Consider the following 22,723-nt stretch of genomic DNA (forward strand, 5'->3'; position numbering starts at 1 on the left):
GCAACTTCTCCCAATCATCCATGACCAGTTTGGTGACGAACAATTTCTTTTCATGCATGATGGAGCACCTTGTATCCGGGTTCTTGTTCTTTCAGTCATGACCCAAAGCTCGTGCCCGTAGGTGCGGGTAGGAACTTCGATCGATTGGTAAATTGAGAGCTTCGTCTTTCGACTTAGCTCCCTCTTTACCACAACTAACCGATACAAAGCCAACATCACTGCAGACGCTGAACTGATCAGTCTGTCGAGCTCCCCCTTCATTCTTCCCTCACTCATGAACAAGACCCCAAGACGTATTTATGTTGAAAGTCATCAATATAATGAGCCATGTCAAAGGAAATTCAGTTACATGGGTGCTCAATCCATCGATCGCAAGGCAGTGTGACGGCATGCCCCCCCCCCCCCCCAAAAAAAAAACGTTGAACTATTATCCAGCTCGTCGCTTGATTAAGGTGTGGCCAACACGTCGAGCACATACACATTAAGGCACGTTTACACACACACATGCAAGCACACACGCACACAACAATACATCACGATTGCCAACAGGAATGTTTGTTACAATGTATCGCTAGCGTGTTGCCACTAATGCCGATTATGTTGAACTAAACTTTTAGCATCTTCAAAACATTGCGGGTATAGACCATTAGTGTTTATTCCTTGACAGGCCAGTGCATTTAACTTTTCTTCAGATAAAGTTTGTCAGATCAAGAATTTTTATTGATGAAAACTTTTAAATACCGTTTTATATCATGTTCTACTAATATCAGTTGAAACAGGAAATTATCATTTCTGAGTTTGAAATTTTAGTTATGTATTTTTTCATTTTATTTTTAATTTACAGTTATGTTATATTAATCCAGTAAGTTATTTTAAGGTCTTGAGATTCCATCCGTAATCACAGCCGCAACTTTATCTGCAAGCATGACTGACCACATCTGTACATTTTTCAAATGTGAGTGACTGCAGTAGTACCTCCGCCCCCAAGCTTTGTTATTTTCTTAGTTATTTTCTCCAATTGTACCTTCAGTGCTTCAATGTTTCTTCCTCTCGCTCTTTCTCTCTTATACCTTCTCCACAAAATATTCAACAAATGATCAAAACAATTTCCTTTAGTCAGTTTACTTACTGTATTTAGTTTATAGTACAGTTTAATTAGTTTTTACTGTGCATGTGCAAATAAATTAAAAATACAAATACAGTGCAAAAAGGTCAATATAAAACAAAAGCAATGTAATTTAAAATAAAATGTTCCTCTAAAAAAAATTCTCAGTTACTGTAGCTTCTTGACACGCTCCTGCAGATCTTTCAGCGTTTTGGCTAGAGCTTGTACAGTGAAGAAAATGAGTATTTGAACACACTGCTATATTGCAAGTTCTCCCACTTAAATCATGGAGGGTCTGAAATTTTCATCGTCTTTGAGGGTCAGAATTCTAGGTGATAGACAGGTGTTCAAATACTTATTTGCAGCTGTATCACAGAAATAAATTGTTAAAAAAAAAAATCATACATTGTGAGTTCTAGATTTTTCTTTTTAGATTATCTTTCTCACAGTGGACGTGCACCTACGATGAAAATTTCAGACCCCTCCATGATTTCTAAGTGGGAGAACTTGCAATATCACAGGGTGTTCAAATACTTACTTTCTTCACTGTAAGCCAATTAATGTTTTTGCCGAATATTTCTGAGAGTGATCCTTCTTTGTGAAAGCTTCTTAGGGAAACTAGCAAGCACTGTTTGCATTATACAAGGTAACGTACCAAATTGGTCAGTACAAAAAACAAAAATACACCATTTATTCATTTTTGTTTTGTAAGTTAGTGTTTTATATATTGTTCTCCTTGGTTAATGTTGCCGAACTGAATTTGAAGTTATTATTTATCTATGTTATTTTTCAGGCGGCACGGTGGCTCAGCTGGTAAAGCAAGTTCTGAGGTCCCGGGTTCAATCCCAGACCCGCCTCCGTGGAGTTTGCATGTTCTCCCCGTGCCTGCATGGTTTTCCTCCGGGCTCTCTGGTTTCCTCCCATATTCCAAAAACACGCAATAATTGGACACTCTAAATTTCCTCGAGATGTGATTGTGAGTGTGGATGTTTGTCTCGATGTGCCCTGCGATTGGCTGGCAAACAGTTCAGGGTGGACTCTGCCTCCTGCCCGTTGACAGCTGGGGTAGGCTCCAGCACTCCCATGACCCTTGTGAGGGTAAGCCGCCAAGAAAATGAATGGATGGATGGATGGATGGATGGATGGATAGTTACGCATTTCTATATCCTGCAAAAATGTTAAGGATAAACTCTCCTGGACCCCGCCTCCTGCTCATTGACAGCTGGGATGGGCTCCAGCACTCCCCGCGACCCTTGTGAGGATAGATGGCGAAGAAAATGGATGGATGGTTGGATGGATGGATGGATGTTATTTTTCGCTATCAAATGGTGCAATAAGTCAGTCAAAAATGTTTAGTTTAATCAAGGATTTTTTTTTGTTAAAAGGCAAATTGATGCGCTTAAAATCTTTTCTGTTACAGGCTAAAAATACATGTTAATATAGTTATTCTTTGTTGTAAGTTGAACTATATTTCTAATTTATTTTTTGTTTTCTTTAATCTTAAGGATACAATATGACGCAGAGCTGTACATAAAACAACTTCATAGACAAATACAAATATTTATAGTTGCAGGTCGGGCGCAAATTGTTTTCTTCTTACTAGGGGGAGCGTGACGGTAAATAATTGAGAAACATTGCGTTAAATAAATACATCTGCAAATGTGACTCAGCAATATTATGTCAGTAAAGGCATTATTTGTGACATAGCTATTTGATGCTATTGGACTGTGTGAAGCAGTCATAATGGTATGTCCCAAGACGAGTAGGTTATGAACAACATTGGTGAGTTCAAGAATAACTCACCTTTATCCTGGGCAAAGTGACAGTTGGACTTCTAGCTTTAGCCACAAAGCTCAGTGTTGAGCCTCTTTCCACCAAGTGTCTCGTGTAGGGCATGGACTTGCGACCATGAGCCCCGAACACAAAATCCTCCCGCAAAGCATCGATTAACATGATCACCACCCTTTTGAACAAGGGCTGCGGGATATAAGACCCATTGGGCGAGGATCCTGGAGTTCAAGGGACATACTTCCTCAGTGGCAGAAGCTTTCCGACAATGATTGAGTCGGAACTAGGCGGGTGAATTTACCTGACAGCGGCTCCGCAGGTAGGTCTTGGAGCCTGCTCCTGGACGACGAAGACTTGACAGGTACAGGGAAAAATCCCCTCAGGAATAGGGCAACCCCCAAAACCTCAAATATTAAGATGAACGACGCAAATGCGGAGGAACGGACTTTCATTTTCTCTTTTTGTCTTCTTTATAATGCCTCACTGCACGTAAACGGTAATCAAGAGTTAGCTAGAAACTAATGCATAATTTTACTCATTACATTCAATTGCGGCTGACAAACACTGCAGTGTACAATTTATACGCCTCAAACAACCGGAATACATTACACTGTACCCCAGTGTAGCCAGTCAAAACAACTTCCGCGTTTATTGGTTACTACGAGAACTGAAGAGGGTCGAAGTAAATAAAACGCGACTTTCGATGGTATTTTAAATAGAGGCGTTCCCATCCAGGGCAACCCCCAAAACCTCAAATATTAGGTTTAATGAGGTAAATGTGGACGAACTAACTTTCATTTTATCCTCTTTTTTTATTTTTTATTATATGATACAACACTATACGTTAATACTAATCAAGAATTAGGCTTAGCTCGAAACTAACACATAATTTTACAAATTACAGCATTACATTCAGTTGCGGCAAACACTGCAGTGTACAATTCACAGGCCACAATGAAATTACGTCTATGTGCAAGTGTTACAATACATTAAACATACAGCGTTTCTCAACACGCAGACTCTATCCACCACTCAGATGACAATAACAGTAAGGTGACTGAGCAAAAGAAGCCCGGGTGGCAGATGCTGGGGACGTGGAAGAATGGTTGGTAAGGCAGGTACGAAGGTACGTGGAAAATGCGAGATACTTGGCATAGAGGACCCATGATTAATGCCGAAGTCGATGTTTTCGCGGATAAGAAATGGCGAGTGGGCTGTGACTGACGTCACAGCTGTGCATGCGCATTAATTCTCCGCCGTATTGGAAGACAAACAAACCCCAGAGAAGTTCGAGTGCTGTAACTTACCCTGACATTGTTAACTATTTTATCTTCCCTCCAAGTGTTTATACCATGGATGACCTGAAAGCTTACAAGAGCATGGATGCATACAATCAGTTTGTGTGGGGGGGGGTTTGCGATGTGGGAGCTGTTGTCAGAAATGGATACCTAGTCATATGATCTATATTTCATTATACTCTGGCTTTTCTCAGTTCAATGTAGACGTTCCCACAACAGCTTATTAGCAAATCTAATTATTTAATTCATGTACATTTAAATGTATGTAATGTTTGTGAGGCCAGGAGTAATTTAATGAGCATTTGCAACTTGTAATTTGACAGTTAAATAACACCATGCAGGAAAGAGTATAATGAATTTATAATTTATTAGTTTCCATCTCATTGTACTCCATATATTTTCAAAATCAGAATATTATATTGATGGGTGAAAATATTCAGTAATAATGAAATGTGCATGATAATACATGTATACATGCATGTATGTTAAAAACTCTAATATTATCTTTACAGGTTCTCCATTCCCAAGCATTGCAAGAAAAGATCCTTTGGCCTTGGGTGATCGCTGAACAAAGTGGGAAAATTGTTGCTGCGCATTGCAATTGCAAGGCTGGCCTGAGAGAAGCTTGTTCACATGTTGCAGCACTGCTGTTTTGGGTTGAAGCTAACATCAGGATATGGGACTCAAAGACTGCCATCCAAGAGAAAGCATACTGGAAGCTGCCAACACCTCCTCAAAAGTAGTCAATACAAAAAAAAATAAAGAAAAATCCCTATCTACCTACTGACCTTAGTTTTCTTAGTTCATGTTACCAGAAATACATTAATTTTGTTTGGCCTTATCACAATGTTTTGACCATATAAACGTGCTGTACCCAATGTTATGTAAGTGCAAAAACAAACTGAAATTTTCAGTTCAAAATACTTGTCACTTATATTTTTGTGCCTGAAAGTACAATCACTGTGACCAGTTATAAGGCAAACATGTATAACTGTCACGTCCCATCGGAACGTAGTTCAAGGAGACACGTTTATTATATGCAGAGGTAGGGGATCGAGCAGGCAGTCCGGTGCAGCAGCGGTAGTTGGGACGTCGGGCGAAGAGAGCAGATGAGCGGACAGGCAGGAGTCGGTACACAGGGGAACAATCAACGCAGGCAGAAGTAACGAAGGAGTCAGCCTTACAAGGTTGGTCGGAGAACGGACGAAGGTCGGTACACACAGGTTCGATCAGGGATACCGGAGCACACGAACGGGACATGAAGATCAACGAACTGGCGCCGGCCAATTGTCATCGCGGTCATATAAATCCACTGTCACGATGCGGGGCTCAAGGTTGGACCCAAATGCACGACTCCAGAGACAGCACACAGTACAGAGGAAACCTTTATTCGGTCCGAGGTCTGAGATCAGGTAGACAGTCCAAACAATTCGTAGTACCAGTACGAATGGGCTTACGAGGGTGGTCACAATGAACAGGCGTGGGTCGGTGCACGGAGGTCAGAAGTCGAGAAAGCAGGAGTGCGGGAACGAGGCATGAAGAGCAACGATCTAGCGGAGTATCTGTCGTCCCCCGGGTCCTATATGTACTGGGTCTAATCAAAGGTCATGAGGCGCAGGTGTGCACCTTCAGATTAGCTGGCCACGCCCAGCCCGGGCTGGAATCCAGGAGCATGACATCCACAGCATAATCAGGCTGCATGAGGCGCAGGTGTGCACCTCCCAATCAACGCACCTGCGCGGGCACCCACACAGCTCGTGCTGGAGCGGCAGGATCATGACAATAACACCAACTGAAGTAAAATTATGTATTTGAAATGTTCTATAGCATCAAATTAAGAGTTTATCCTTAACATTTTTGCAGGATATAGAAATGCGTAACTATCTATCCATCCATTTTCTTGGCGGCTTACCCTCACAAGGGTTGTGGGAGTGCTGGAGCCTACCCCAGTTGTCAAAGGTCAGGAAGCAGGGTCCACCCTGAATTGTTTGCCAGCCAAACGCAGGGCAAATCGAGACAAACAGCCACACTCAATCACACCTAGGGGGAATTTAGAGTGTCCAATTAATGTTGCATCTTTTTGAGATGTGGGATGAAACAGGAGTGCCCAGAGAAAACTCATGCAGGCACGGGAAGAACACGTAAACTCCACACAGGTGGGTCCGGGATCCAAGCCAGGACCTTAGAACTGTGAGGCCAATGCTTTCCAGCTGAGCCACCATGCCGCCTTTCAGTATATCATGTTGAACTAACTTTAGGACAATGATTGCTCAATCTGCATGGTATTAATCAATAGTTGCAGCCCTGAAATTAACACATTTTAAATTTGAAAAAGATTTCTCAATCCATGTACAACATTGGCTTGACTCAGGTGTTGATAAATGCAGGAAAAAGAAAACATGAACTTGCAAAAGAAAAAAGGTGATCCTCTGCAAACTGTTGTAGACTTGACTATCTGGAGTGAACAACATATTCCTCATGATTGTCAGATGTTATACAAGTGTAGTAACATTATTGCCAGCTTCAAAATCTTTTTATTTTCTTACACTCTACATTATCATCTGCATCTGGGATTTGTAATTTGTTGTCCAAGTATTAAACACAAGTGTAAATAATCTTGGAGATAATAGTTTGTTTCATCTTGTCTTATATTGTCTTTTTTTAATGTAGATTGACACCTCGATTATTGGAGAAATGGATGACGCAGCTTTGGGCTTTTCCATTCCAGCCTATGGTGACAGGATTGCTGCAAGGTATTTCTCAATGGAAAAACAAAGCGGTTTCTTCCCATTCAGTTAGTGATGATTGTTTGGACTGTGAATGTGGGCAATGGCAGATTTTCTTGGTGTAGGTGCTGTATAAGTAGTCGAAGAAACAATAACTCACACGAGCTTGGGTTGACTGTGAAAAATTTTTTCTACACTATCAACAGTTAATTCACTTTTGGACGGGAATATTTGTGTGTTAGAAACACCATTGTGCTTTTACTGTTAAATTTTAATGGAATTTGAATCTCTACCTAATAAGACAGTGTTTGTGAGTCTGGTACAAGGTAGTTTGGGATTTTTTTGTTTTGTTTTGTTTTGCGAACACATTATGTGTCAACTGTTGAGTTGTGTAATTAAAGGGTCAAACTGTGACATTGAACAGACATGATGTTTCCAGCTGCATTGCATGCATGCTTGGATTGAGAAAAAATACAGGTATCTCATATGTGCAAACTCCAATAAAGAACTTGCCATATTAAAATATTCATAAGTATGCTTCATTTGCTGAAAGTTTGATGACTACTGCATTCTAACATTAATGTAAAGTTTAATGGCATTCAAATACCTGCAGTACAAATACAATAGTTGACCTGATCTATTTGGTGGAAAGATGGCATAATAAGCAAATACTAATATTCACAAAATGTTGTTACATCTAATTGTTTTGCTGCAGATTACACAGACAGTCAATTCACAGGAGAACCCAGCCTCCTCAAAATTAGGAAGGTATCATTCCTTAGTGCTATAATAAAAACATAGTATCAAAACAGAAAAAAGTTTCACTGCTCAGTATCAGGAGATAGTATAAGACCTCAATTTGACATTAAGCGTACACAGTATTACGATTATTACATTACGTACCACCAGACACAATGTATTAGGAAGTTTCAATTATAAATGATAGGCAAAGCACCCAAGATTTTACATGTGTTTTCATGCACACATTGGAAGTTTACTTTTCTTGAAGAAAGATACATGGGGCACAACGTAGAGATGTCCATTTGGAGCAAATTCACTTCTGAGCTTGACCATTTTTGGAGGGTTCCATGAGCCTGTCATTTGATCCTTTAGAGCAGATTGTGATCATGAAATGTGCATTCATATGTAAGCATGCAAAAACATGTAAAGCTCGATGGCTTCTTCTGTAGAGGTAGGTGGATGATAGCTGTTTTCTGCCATGGCAAGACAACAGATGTCAGGCACTGTATCATCACAGGGGTACGGTCCTCTCTGAAGTCATTCCCCTCTGCAGACCTCTATCTTTTCTTGAGATATCTCTTTCAAGTACTCTCTGCCTCCAAAAAGTTCAGGTAAGGTGTACATCATCACTGGGCGCCCACCTGGCGATGTGTATGTAGTACATATCAGCACCAGTTTAAACATTTGTGGAATTCTAGGCTTAACTATTAATTAAAACAAGACAAACTTTATTTAATTTTACATTTTTCATTTAAGTAATTATATTAACTTGACAATACTGACATCTTAAGGTTTAGAATATAGCTTAGTGAGCTCTTGACCCTCATGTCCATCTATTTGTACCACACTGAAACTAACCCAGAGGTTGGTATTCTACTTTTTGTAAAGTGGAAGACAATTGGGAGGATGTGGTTGCAGTCCTTACCTCTATTAATTCAAGACACATGAACTGAATGATACTTTTCATCAGCCTCCGAATCGTCTCCTGAGTTACCACGTAGCCAGCCTGAATGCATTTTAAATGCATCATCTTGAATCCATGGAGCATGCCATATCTGTCCAACTGATTCTGGACAAACATTGCTGCATCGAGCAGATCTGAATTGGCTTTCCTCCTGAACAAATGCAAAGTCCGCAGGTGCCTGCTGTCAAGTACGGTGCCATGCCACGTATAGCAATGGAGTAGATTGAGAGTAATTGGCTTGTGTGGCTCGGGTTCATGTGTTGAGGTGAGCCCGAGAACCAACTCTCAATTTGAACACCAGATGTCACCAAACCAAATTATACTTGATTGGATCGCCAGCACAGCAAAGGTCTCTCTAATAAATGTAGCCTTCCCACTTAGCATCTCACCGCATAACATACATATACCAAAGTCAGTAACCTTAAAAACCCAATTGTTTTCATATCTTTGTATTCACATTTTGTTTTTGACATAAAGACATCAACAGGATGTGTTTCAGCAGCTGTTCACACCCTGCGGTTTTCAACGGTGGAGTAAAGCTGCCTACAAATGACAAACAGTATGTTTGCACCATCGATGGGTTGCTGAACAGGAAGCCTGTGACACCCTTGAGTTACCACACAGGATGTTTCCAAGCACTGAACTTATTTTTTATTGCTATTTTTCCATCTAGCTATTATTGAAGAATATGATGCTTTGAAACTGCTTTGTGTAAAGAATGTAACCTATGTGTGACTGTCTCTCTCAGACAAGGCAACACACGATGTGAAACCAAAGAGAACAAGCCTGTTGAATGCATGAGATTATTGTATTCACAAGAATATTGATACATTTACTGCTATTGCTTAAGAACTAGAGTGAAATTAAAAGCAAGATAGTAGTTATATCTACAGGATGCACCTGTTGTTTGTTGATGTTAAGGGAAGTGACAATTGAGTTTGCGGGCGCCTTGCCCTATTTTGAGTGAGCTAAGACGGCCATGAATGTTCCACCCAAAAGCTATAAAAGCCTTGGATACGGACGTCCGAGGCTTTGTTCGTTTTACACTGACAGGGAGACAAAAAGGCCTTTCTTTAGGGAGTAATATTCGTGGGATAAGATGACGGGGAGAAGTCTTCAAGCAACTTAGGATGCTTACTTTTTTACTTCTTCTTTTTCGATTGGGCACGAGTAAAACAACTACGATAATAAGGTAATTGCAGGATAAAACCATTGATATTACGTGGTTACCTAAGAAGTGCAAGTTGGCTTGACAATTAATCCTTAATCCTAAAATTCCATATTACTAAATTAGGCTTCAAGCTTCGTAGGACTTGATCACCCCTAATAGGCTCACTCAAAAATGTATACCTTCCCCGATTTTCTGTTTTTAAATATTTTTAATCTTACTTCATTTTATTGTTTTTTATTACTTTTATCATTTACTCCAGCATACTTACCATTAGTACCATCCTAGTAATCATTTTTCTTTTTATTGATTTATGTTCAATTAACATCGAATTTTGCCTTAACATTGCAATTGTACCCCGCGTCTGGCGGGAGTAACTGTCGAGTAATGAATGTTGTCTGAACAATTTTTATCATTTTATTAAATACTTGAATTTCCATTTTCATGTATCGTTGTCATAATGAGTTGTCTTATCTTTTACCCTTCAACCTCGTTAAAGCTCGATCGTCAACGACATTAACCACATCAAGTCATAAATTCCACAACTCATTGACAAACTCCGGCTTAATATAAAAACACATCCATACGATCCTAACAAGGGCTGTTAAATTTACTCGGTCAATGACAAGTGCAATCAATTCATAAGAGATGAAGCTGCTGTAAAAGTGGAGCGATCACTTTGTCACCCTTTTACTCTCTAAGGTTACTCAATAAGGGCTGATAAGTGAGGGCAGACCGGATTGGCTCTGCAAAACTAAAGGCAGTTAGTTCACCGAGACGAATTCATCTCGACACCAACTTAAGAAGCTCCCATCCCCGTGCACGTACGGCGTTAGAGTCGGCTGGGGTAAAGGGGTAGCTTAACCCTTTAAATGGAGAGTTGGTCAGGACATTTCTCCCGATTAGTCCTGCGGATAAGCGGAATCTGACACTGCGTAAAGTCAACAAGATAATAACGATACCATCTATGTGACTCAAAGACCAGAGAATCTCCCAGTGTCTTGATCCCATATCAAAATTAAATTTCATGCTCCTTATTACGGAGTCCGCCAAGAGTCACTTGTTGTTCACAGGTTCTCGCGTGACTTCGATGTGTCCCGATAACACCCAAAAAAATTTGCTCGAAGAACAGAGGGGAAAAAAAATAGCCCAAAAAATAGGAAGAAAAAATTGTCAGAAAAATGGGAAAAAATAGCCCAAAAAAAACAGAAAAAATTCCCCAAAAAACAGGATTTTTTTTTGTGGCAGCAATACGCTTCCGTACATTTCAGAACAATGCATATTTTAAAAAGAAAATAACCTGTCGCAGCAGAGAGGTAGATGTGTGGCCGGAAACTCTTCCGTGTACATTCCGTGGAGATGATTCCATCCTCTTTTTTTTCCCCCAATTACTGTATAGTTACTGAATCGAAGCAGAACTCAAGGTAGCAGAAATGAAGTTGTTGAGGTTCTCGCTCGGAGTGAGCAGGTTGGATAGGATTAGAAACGAGCTCATTAGAGGAACAGCCAAAGTTGGATGTTTTGGAGACAAGATTCGAGAGAGCAGACTTGATGGTTTGGACATGTTCAGAGCCGAGAGAGTGAGTATATTGGTGGAAGGGTGCTGAAGATGGAGCTGCCAGGCAAAAGAGTGAGAGGAAGACCAAAGAGAAGGTTTATGGATGTGGTGAGGGAAGACATGAGGGCAGTTGGGGTTAGAGAGGAAGATGCAGAAGATAGACTACGATAGAAAAAGATGACACGCTGTGGCGACCCCTAACGGGACAAGCCGAAAGGAAAAGAAGAAGTATAGTTACTGAATGTGAGTTTGTGTAAAACCAGAGGTCATTATTTAAATATTGGTATTTGTAAAATCACGTGATTTGATGACATAGGTGCAAAAGCTCTTTAGGAAGGCCAGAATTGAGTTTTGCACACACACACAAAAATTAAGAAGGCAGCCTAGTTCTGGAACAGCATTCTTTGGACTGATGAGACAATGATCAACTTGTATAATAATGGAAAGAAGAAAGTTTGGAGAAAATTTGGAACACCTTATGATCCAAAGCACACCAAGTCTTCTGTAAAACATGGTGGAGGCAGTGTGATGGCATGGGCAGGCATGGCTTCCAACGGAATTGGGTCACTAGTGTTGATTGATCTGAAAAACAAAAAACCAAAACAAAAAAAAACACAAAAGCAGCCGGACAAATTCTGAAGTCTATAGGTACTGTATATACTTTCGCTCAAAATCAGCTAGATCCAACAAAAGTGAGTGGACAGTGCTTCATGGTACAAATCCAAAACATATACTGCAAAAGCAAACCAGGAAATTTTTTCAAGGAAAGAAGTGGAATATTCTGCAAGGGCGAAGTCAATCACTAGATCTCAAACCAATTAAGCATCCATTTTGATTGCTCAAGACAAAACTTAAACCAAAAGACCCACAAACAACCAACAACTGAAAAGTGCCGGAGTAAAGGATAGACAAAGCATCACAAAGGAGGAAACCCATTTTTCCTCCTTCCAAGTCTTCCCACTTTGAAATCACGGAGGGGTCTGAAGTTTTCATCTTAGGTGCATGTCAACTGTGAGAAACATAAGTTAAAAAAACTCCTGTAAATAAGTACTGTATTTGAACACCTGCCAATCAGCAAAAATTCTGGTGCCCAAAGACCTGTTAGTCCGCCTCTAAAAACTCAACCTACACTCCACTTATTATTCTAAATTAGAAGCACCTGTTTGAGGTCGTTGGCTGCATAAAGATACCTGTCCACCCCATACAATCAGTAAGAGTCCAACTACTAACACTGCTAACATCTAAGCTGTCAAAAGACACCAGAGACAAAATTGTAGATCTCCACAAGGCTGGAAAGAGCTATGGGGCAATCAACAAGTTGCTTAGTAAAAAAGGATCAGCTGCTGGAGTAATTATTAGAAAATGGAAGAAGATAAACATGAATGTCAATCTCCCACGGACTGGGGCTCAAAACAAGATCTCACCTTGTGACATATCTGTGATCCGAAGAAAGGTGAGGAATCACCCCAGAACTACATGGGAGGAGCTAGTCAATGATATAAAGAGAGGTGGCACCACTTTTTCCAATATTACTGTGGGTAATTCACTAAGACATCAAGGTTTAAAATCATGCATAGTAAGGAAACTTTGCCCGCTTAAATATGCACATGTCCAGGGCTGTCTTGAGTTTGCCCATGACCATTTGGCTTGTCCATAGGAGTCATGGGAGAAAGTTATGTGGTCAGATGAGATCAAAATATAACTTTTTGGTCTTAATTACATTATCTGCGTTTGGAGGACAAACAATGCAGAATACCATCCCAGAAACGCCAACTGTAAAGCATGGGAGTGGAAGAATTATGCTTTGGGGGTTGTATTTCTGCACATGAGACAAAATGACTGCAGTGTATTAAGGCGAGGATGACTCCGGTCATGTATTACGAGATTTTTGGGAACAACCTACTTTCCTCAGTTAGAGGATTTATTTAATATGGGTCGTGACTGGGTCTTCCAACATGACAATGACACACAGCCAGGAAAACCAAGGAGTGGCTCCGTAAGAAGCACATCAAGGTTCTGGAGTGACCTAGCCAATCTCCAGACCTAAACCCAAAAGAGAAATCTTTGGAAGGAGTTCAAACTCCATGTTTCTCAGAAACAGCACAGAAACCTGGATGATCTAGAGAAGATTTGTGTGGAGTTATGGGCCAAAACCCCCGCAGCAGTGTATGCAAACCTGGTGAAAAACTACAGGAAACAGTTCACCTCAGTAATTACAAGCAAAGTCTACTTGTTCAAGTACAAGTTCTTTCAGTCATGACCCACAGCTGGTGACCACAGGTGAGGTTAGGAACAGAGATCGATCGGGATATTTAGGGCTTCACTTTCAACTTACCTCCTTCCTTACCACAACGGACCGACATAAAGTCCGCATCAGTACAGAAACTGCACTGATCCGCCTGTCCATCTACCGTTCCATTCTTCCTACTGTCACGACCCATCGGTACGGAGGGATGACCCAAATGCAGGACTCCGGAGATGAAAAGGTAGTTTGGGAAAAGTGTTTATTCGGTCCAAAGTTGGGGATCAGGCAGATAGTCAAGTGGGGCAGCCGTAATCAGGACGTCGGGCGTAAAGAGCAGGTCCGCAGGCAGGCGGGGGTCGGTACACGGAAGATCTATCAGAGAAGGCAGGAGTATCAAAGACACCAAGCTTACGGGGTCGGTCGGAGGACAGGCGGAGGTCGGTACACCAGGGTTGACGATCAAGAGTACGGGAGTGCAGGACCGGGGCATGAGTTGCGATGATCTGCCGAAGACTAGTCGTCCCCTAGGTCCTATAAATACCGGGGTGAATCAGCGAGGATGAGGCACAGGTGTGCGCCTCCTAATCAGCACCGGTGTGCTGGGACCCGCCCAGCCAGGGCTGGACCGGCAGAACCATGACAGTACCCCTGCTCTAAGGCGCGGCTCCCAGACGTGCCTAGACAAAAGAAACACACTCACAAAATTAACATGTCCAGGGGCGGGTGGAAAGGGGTCCCCAGTCTGTCTGGTGGCCGTCCAAGCCACTAAACGCGTGGCGTCCGGCTGGACAGGTCAGGAGGACAACCCGGACGCCAAGCACCAGGATCCCCACGGGGTGATCCGGGTGGATGTCCTCGGGGAGGAACCCAACGGTGAAGCAGGAACCAGACCAAGGCATGCAACTGCTCCGGGCGAAGGCCTCCCCAGACGCGGCCGTGAGACAGCCGGGCATCGGTCACCGCCGAGGCTCAGTAGGAAGGTGGCCAGTGGCCGGTCGCCAACGAACTTCAACATGAGACGGCCGGGGATCAGTCCCTGCCAAAGGCAAGATCGTGAAGCGGTTGGGAATCATCTGGAGGGAGGACGACAGAAAGAAGGATCAAAGCTATGACCGCCACGATGACCATCACAGCCATCCCGAAGCCCTTCCAGTTCCGGGGTGGCCCATCAGAACTCCCCAGCTCCTGTCACAGTCGAAATAGGGGCGTGGGATAGCCGCGGACCGGTCGCCGTCGAAGCACGAGTGTGGAGCAGCCGCGGGCCTGTCGCCGCTGAGACCAAATTTGAACTTTTTGGTCATAATTCCACTAACTGTGTTTGAAGGAAGACGAATGATGAGTTCCATCCTAAGAACACCATCCCTACTGTGAAGCATGGGGGTGGTAGCATCATACTTTGGGGATGTTTTTCTGCACACGGGACAGGATGACTGCATTGTATTAAGGGAGAGGATGAGCGCGGCCATGTATTGTGAGATTTTGGGGAACAACCTCTTTCCCTCAGTCAGAGCATTGAAGATGGGTCGTGGCTGAGTCTTTCAACATGACAATGACCCGTAGCACACAGCCAGGAAAACCAAGGAGTGGCTCCGTAAAAAGCATATCAAGGTTCTTTTGTGGCCTAGCCAGTCTCCAGACCTAAACCTAATGGGAAATCTTGGGAGGGAGCTGAAACTCCATGTTTCTCAGCGACAGCCAAGAAACATGTGTTATCTAGAGAAGATCTGTGTGGAGGAGTAGGCCAAAATCCCTCCTGCAGTGTCTGCAAACTTGGTGAACAACTACAGGAAACGTTTGACCTCTGTAATTTCAAACAAAGGCTACTGTACCAAATATTAACATTGGTTTTCTCAAGTGTTCAAATACTTATTTGCAGCTGTATCACACATATAAATCATTGAAAAATCATAGATTGTGATTTCTGGATTTTTCTTTTTAGTTTATCTCTCTCACAGTGGACATGCACCTCGGATGAAAATTTCAGACCCCTTCATGATTTCTAAGTGGGAGAACTTGCAATATAGCAGGGTGTTCAAATACTTATTTTCTTCACTGTAGCTGGATAAATTATCTGCCTCACAGTTCTGAGGACCAGGGTTCAAATCCCAGTCCTGCCTGTGTGGGGTTTGCATATTCTCCCTGTTCCTGCGTGGGTTTTCTCCAGGCACTCTGGTCTCCTCTTACATAAAATAACATGCATTCATTGGGAACTCAAAATTCCCCTTAGGTGTGATTGTGAGTGTGAGTGTTGTCTGTCTCCATGTGCCCTGCAATTGCCTGGCAACCTGTTGAGGGAGTACTCTGCCCTTCCCCGATGACAGCTGGGATAAGCTCCAGTACTCCTCCCACGCAGGGAAGAGGAGAACATGCAAACTCCACACAGGCGGGCCCGGGAATGAACCCGGGACCTCAGAACTGTGAGGTCAACGCTTTACCAGCTGAGGTACCGTGCCACCTTGGCTACAACTACTGGAGACAACTTTACTGTGTAGTTTTTGACATACTTGGCAAAATAAAGATTATTATAATAAGAGAACATGTCTAAAATATCCATTCATCCATTATCTGTGCCATTTATCCTCACAAGGATTGCGGGAGTGCTGAAGCCAATACCAGCCTTCATCAAGCAGGAGGCAGGGTTCACCCTGAACTGGTTACAGTGAAGAAAATAAATTATTGAACAACTTGATATATTGCAAGTTCTCCCACTTAGAAATCATGGAGGGGGCTGAAATTTTCAACGTAGGAGCATGTCCACTGTGAGAGAGATAATCTCAAAAGAAAAATCCAGAAAATGCAATGTATGATATTTTAACGATTTATTTGTGTGATACACCTGCAAAACGTTTGAATTGGGACTCATCTGACCACAAAACATTCTTCCATGACTCCTCTGTATCATCCAAATGGTCATTGGCAAACTTAAGACAGGCCTTGACATGATTTCAAACCATGACGTCTTAGTGTATTACCAACAGTCACCTTGGAAACGGTGGTCCCAGCTCTTTTCAAGTCATTGACCAAGTCCTGTCGTGTAGTCCTGGGCTGATTCCTCACCTTTCTCAGTATCATTGAGACCCCACGAGGTGATATCTTGCATGGGGCTCGGCTCCACTCCGATTGAGGCTGACCGTCATGTTTAGTCTCTTCAATTTTCTAATGATTGTTCCAACAGTGGACCTTTTTTCCACCAAGCTGCTTGGCAATTTCTCCGAAGCCCTTTCCAGCCGTGTGGAGTTGTACAATTTTGTGTCTGGTGTCTTTAAACAGCTCTTTGGTCTTGGCCATGTTACAAGTTTGAGTCTCACTGATTGTATGGGATGGACAGGAGTATTTATGCAGCTAACGACCTCACACAGGTGCATCTGATTCAGGATAATACATAGAGTGGAGGTGGACTTTTAAAGGCGGACTAACAGGTCTTTGAGGGTCAGAATTCTAGCTGATACTTAATTATTGATCAAGGTCACTGTGTATCTCTGAAACATTATTCAAATGGTCACATTATTCTGCCAATTGTTATAGTCCTAATATATGAGGTTATGCAAAAATGTAAACATTGTGAATACCACCCAAAAAAAAAAAAAAAGATTGGGTTGGCTACATAGAACCAACAAACAACAAACAACTATAGAACCAAGCATAAATAAATGTAATTTTTTTTCAACTTGGTTAATTCAATACTTAAAGGAGGAATTTGTTGGAAAAAAATAGGAATGCGAGCACACATTAAAAGTTAGTAGATGATGGTTCAGTGTTTCTTTTAATGAGAAAATTATCCACAGATTTCACTGAGAAACATCTCTAAATTGGAAAAGTATTATCAAAATTCCTCTCTCGCTCAGACACTCCAATGCATTTGCCACACCTGCAGTGCTTGCTGTTCTGACCCCACATCGCTCATGGATACGTTTCACCGAACGTCCACTATCTGGCATTTTGTGGTCGATTTTTGTGAAAAATAATTACAAACAAAGAAAACAAAAATAGCATAATGTACAATGTTTAAGCCTGTCCGCTTGAGCCAGAATACACACAGGCGGAACTTGACGTGTTGGAGAGTGGGTGTGGCGCTGATGGAGGAGCACAACAATCACATAATATGGACATCGGAGATGTTTGATGAAAGAACAACTTAAACATCCATTAGAAAATCGGTGAGTACAGATTTTTAACCATGCTGTCTCATAAAGTACTGTATGTTGTTGCTTATACAGTACCGGCACGAGAGGCTATAGCTCGACAGCTAATAACCATTAATGGTGATGTTAGCTTCTATTGTCCCCCACATCACACGCGCACAAATACAACTTACCTCTATTCTTTGGTGTTTCTTTTGTCTGTTTATCGATATTTCTGTCACAGCTAACTGTTTTTTGTGTTAAAAAAATAGTAAGATCGGCCTCCTCTGTTGGTGTTTTCTTCTGTTTGCTGTAAAGATGTGGTGTGATGGAATATTTAGGGTCTTGTTGCAGAAACCGTCCTATACAAGGTACTGTATAAAATACAAAATTTACTTTCCCACTGTACTCAGAAGCAATTTGACACATAAACACACACACACACACACACACACACACAAATGTATGAAATTCAGTGCTACATTTGATTTTTTTTACCATTTCCTATTAAATAATTAAAATCTGTACACAGAATAAGGGGCTTGCTCTTTTACTTCTTCCGAGTCTTATTGAACATGTACATTTCCGTTGTTTACATTTTAACTTTTCCACTGGTTGATTCTCACTAGAAACGATTAAGGACTGATGATTATTGTCTCTCCATCTTTGACTCCCTGACAAAAGATAGATGCTGAACTGCTTCTTAATTGTATGCCTACACCTCCTAAATAAATGCATGAAACTCTTATACAAGGGTTACAACCTACCGGCCATCTTCAGGATCAGGATTGGGAGTGCTTTGGTTGTTTGGTTCAAAAACCTGAAAGGAAATGAATCCATTCATAAACAATTTGGAACAGTTTCCATGATTATTCTGTTATTTACACAGTATATACAGTGTCATCAAAGGTATTGCATCTTTCACAAGTTTTATAGTTTTACATAGTCTCCAAACTTTAACATCAGCAAACAAATATAAATATCTGACTAATATAACCCAAGTAAACTTAATATGCTCTTTTCCAATGGTAATTTCATTTATTAAGGGGTGTGTGCGTGTGTGTGTGTGCGTGCGTGTGCGTGTGTGTGTGGGGGGGGGTCTCAGTTACCTGGCTCTGTCTGGAAAAAGTAATCACCCCTCTTGCTATGTCATTATTCAAGCCACTTATCCTCACGAGGGTCATGTGAAAGCTGGAGCCCATCCCAGCTAGCCTCGGGCGAAAGGCAGACTACACCCCAAACTGGTCGCCAGTCAGTCGCAGGGCAGATATCGACACCATCACTGAGCAGGAAACAATCCCATGCTGCCTGCATCAAAGGAAGGCATGTGTACCACTACATCATCAGTGACTCCATTCCCTCTTGTTAGATCATGCATTAATTGGAGCCAAGACTTCTTCACAGCACTTTGAATGAGGAAAGGTTGTCATTGTTTCTAACAGTAACTATAAACCTGAATAATAATAATCCTTCTCTAAATTACTGACCACAACATACTGGTAAAATTATATTAAAAATGATAATTTTTATTATTAGTAGTAGTAGTATTATTAAAATAAACGATGTACCACAGTGTCAGCTCTGCTCCTTGATGTGATGACTACTTCAGAATTGGAGTCTGAGGTACGATCATTGGAACCCACTGTGAATTAAAAAAAAACACAAAAATAAACTCAGATTTATTACAGTTGATGCAGCCAATTTAAGGATTAGTTAATCATGAAATTTATCGCCCCCCTCTTAAGTCTGTTTCCAGGCAAATGAAAAAGTGATCTATGCATATGGTTTACCAAGTTCTTTTTTTAATAGGCTGACAAGGTGAATGAGGCTTGTTTCCCAGGGACATGAGTCACCTCTGTGCAGTTTGGATATAATAGTCCTTCTCCACGTGTCCTTCTCCCAGGTCCTTGTTAAATGTTGTCATTTTCTGGACAGCTTGTTTCTGCAATTCAGGTGCCGTCACATCTGGGTCTACATGTAATGGTAGTGTTTTCCATCTTCAAGGTTTTAACATATTTCCATATGGAATCATCAGTCCAATGTTTATTTGGAAAAAAAAGTTGACATTTTTTTAAATGTGGAACAAAAATATACAATATATTGAGCCAAAAGTCTGTGTACTACCTCCAAATATTTTATCATGACAAAACTGCCGTGCAAAATATGGCAAACCAATGAAAATAAGTCAATTTTATTTACTATAAATGCAACTCCACTGCAGACGGTTTAGGTCGATTAACCATTAAACTGTCTTAATTCTTACCTGGACTTGTTTTTTTTTTCCTTACACTGAAATCTTTTGGCTCCTCTTGGTCCGAAATTAAACAACTGTCGTTCTTTTGACTTCGATCTTCTGAATTCCATGAATTTGTTATATCTGTATATTGTATCTCCTGAAACAAATGAGAGTTCTGTTTGAAAAATTTGGAAAGTTAGGAGCCGCTACAAAATTCGCATGAAAATGAATAGCTTACCTACACAGGTACAGCCCTTGCCTTACTCATCATGTTCTGGATGAAAAGTTTCCTGTGCGCTTCGTCCTCTTGTTTGTTACGCATCATTCAAACGCTCTAAAGATCTACCACGTATGGCAAAACCACGACAAGTGGCTGAGGTGATGGCCGCAAAATGGAGAAATCGTTGTTTCGATCGGTAAACAATATGTCGGGGTACGCCTTCACGTCTCGTTCTGTCCGGCAAGGCAGGATGGGGCATCCCCGCAAACAGTGTAGTTCCTGCCCTCCCTTTCCGGGTTCGGCTTTTGTTTTTATGTTTGCGCTTCCCAGCCACTGTAGTTTGGCACTTAAAAAACAGTGAAATGTACACACAGGATACAAGTACGTTGTGAAAATAAGCACATTGTTATATTTCTATCAAATCATTTTTTTTTTCATCAAATTTAACTGGAATATGCTGGGTTTAGCTTTTTTGGTGTCAATGTGGTTAATTCTTGTTGCACTGTTGGCTGTCAGAAACCGTGCAGGCAGTCGCAAACAAGTAACTTTTCACCATTAAGTGTGTTTCAGTTTAACCTTCATTAGGCCGTAGGCTTGAACTTGAAACTTAAGGGTCAAGTGTCATGAAATGGATGATTTTTAGTATGTTATTAATGAAAAAACGGCAGCCAGTATGGACCCATGCGTTTTTTCACCACAAAACATGATTTTGACATATCGGACAGGCAGGCGGTTTGGCCGTGATCTGCATATCATCTAAATATGGCTCGAAACAATAGGGTAATATTGCCCCAGACACTTCACTCGATTGTGAGATGTTCTCTTCTTCGAAAAGAGCTTCCGTGTCTGAAGGGGCGTGTCCCATAGTAGGGGTCACAGCGTGTTTTCAATGGCAAATGTCCAGGGCGACGTCACGTACAGGAGGTGCAGCCAATATGGCGACCGCTTGGATGTCGGATGACACTTCCGCAACTTTGCGCATGGATGACGGGATCTCCGCTCATAAATATTTTTCGTATAGACATTGAAGTGAATAATGTTACATGTATTTTTCATTACAATATCTATTTTAGAATGTTTATAGGGTTGACACTTGACCTTTAAGTGACATTACTTATCCTGAAATTTTTGAATAACTGTGTGTGTTTCTTTCGGCTTGTCCCTTTCGGGGTCGCCACAGCGTATCATCTCAGATGAACGCATATATATGTTTGGCACAATTTTTATGTCGGATGCCCTTCCTGACGCAACCCTTCTCAGGGAGTGGAGGCCCCAGTGGGATACGAACCCACAACACCTGGTTTACCAAACCAGTGCTCTAACCACTCAGCTACGGGGCCTCTAAATTTATGAATAACTACTTTTTATTATTAGCCTTAGTGAAACCAATAACAGCTAGTGGATAGGGCTAATAGATTGATGTATGCACCATTGCGACAGAAAGTTACAGAAATGATATCTTGAGAACTTTTTATATTACTCCAGAATACCACCAGATAAGCATCGTAGGCAATTATGGGTGCATGCCATCAACCGCATTGATGCAGCGACGAAGAAGCAATGGGTGCCAGATATGATGTTTGTTCTGAACACTTCAGAGAAGAGGACTTCTACCTCTCCAAGCATAGGCATTTACAACTGCTCAAGACTACGATACCATTTTTATTCTTGGAAACACGAGGTAGGAACATTTAAAGAACCATTAATTTGCACAATATTGTATATCATGCAAAGCATGCATTGACACTGCATCTTTAATAATGTCTGTCAGTTCTTGATTGTTTCACTAATGTACACAGGCTTTTTCATGAATTTGTGGATTTCCTCTACCAGGGGTGATAACTTGAGGGTTTTCTAAGATTTGATATTTTTTAAATTTTGTATACAGGTATATTGTGGTTGATTTCCAGTTTACCATAGATTCATATACGTATCAATAGGTATTTTATAGTGTTTTAATATTATGAAGAACCAGGCCAGCTAGTCATAGAATGGGTGCTTGATCCTTGGAAACCATGAGAGCAACCATCCCCAGAAGACGTTGGTGCTTGTATGGAAGTTGGTTACGACAGATCAGTTACGCATTCTAGCCTGATACCCTCCAGAAGTTAAGAGATGCAGACTGATCTCCACAATACAAAGTGGAGGGAGAAGCGTGCCAAGGTCTGCATTGGCAAGAGCTTAGATGAGCTGGCAGAGCAGAAGAAGCTGTCTGATGATAATAATCATGTTGCTGCTGCTTATTTATATGACATAGTATTGCATATGTAGTTTGTATATGTGTAGTAACATTTTGTATATTCTGTCTTTTATATGGATGTTATCATTGAGTTACCTATACTGGAAATTTAGTATTTGGAGTTGTTGAAAATGAATGCATATATTGTGAACATTTTTATGTTTACTTTCAGATACCTTATAAGATACCAAATCAAATCAAGTCCTAAACTCAGAACTGAGGCATATGTGCAAACCACGATTACTCCATTCTGGCCTGTTCCAATACAACACGTTTTTAACAAATGAGTGCACAAGAAGTGAATACGCGACCAA

At 41.3% G+C, this 22,723-nt stretch overlaps 1 protein-coding gene and 1 long non-coding RNA gene across 7 annotated transcripts in view; one reads left to right on the plus strand and one right to left on the minus strand.

Annotated features, from left to right (window-relative positions):
* The window catches only part of pigg (phosphatidylinositol glycan anchor biosynthesis class G (EMM blood group)), a 107,564-nt gene extending 103,557 nt beyond the window's left edge, over window positions 1-4,007 (minus strand). For 3 of the 6 annotated variants that reach the window (XM_061834940.1, XM_061834939.1, XM_061834938.1), the window contains exons 1-2: window positions 3,195-3,561; window positions 2,909-3,114 (exon numbers count right to left, since the gene is read on the minus strand). In XM_061834940.1, the coding sequence (XP_061690924.1) occupies window positions 2,909-3,114; window positions 3,195-3,345 (357 nt within the window). In that variant the 5' untranslated portion in view covers window positions 3,346-3,561. Of the gene's footprint in view, window positions 1-2,908; window positions 3,115-3,194; window positions 3,564-3,892 lie in introns of those variants that run through there. The other 3 variants (XM_061834941.1, XR_009797115.1, XM_061834944.1) reach the window with 3 other exon arrangements.
* LOC133508666 (uncharacterized) lies at window positions 3,569-7,384 on the plus strand. Its single transcript, XR_009797116.1, has 4 exons — window positions 3,569-3,665; window positions 3,912-4,019; window positions 4,704-5,988; window positions 6,862-7,384. It is a non-coding gene; the product is annotated as an uncharacterized LOC133508666 (long non-coding RNA).
* Window positions 7,385-22,723: the final 15,339 nt, after the last annotated feature.

Source organism: Syngnathoides biaculeatus, chromosome 11 (genome assembly GCF_019802595.1).
Source record: "Syngnathoides biaculeatus isolate LvHL_M chromosome 11, ASM1980259v1, whole genome shotgun sequence".
In the NCBI taxonomy this organism is placed as follows: Eukaryota; Metazoa; Chordata; class Actinopteri; order Syngnathiformes; family Syngnathidae; genus Syngnathoides; species Syngnathoides biaculeatus.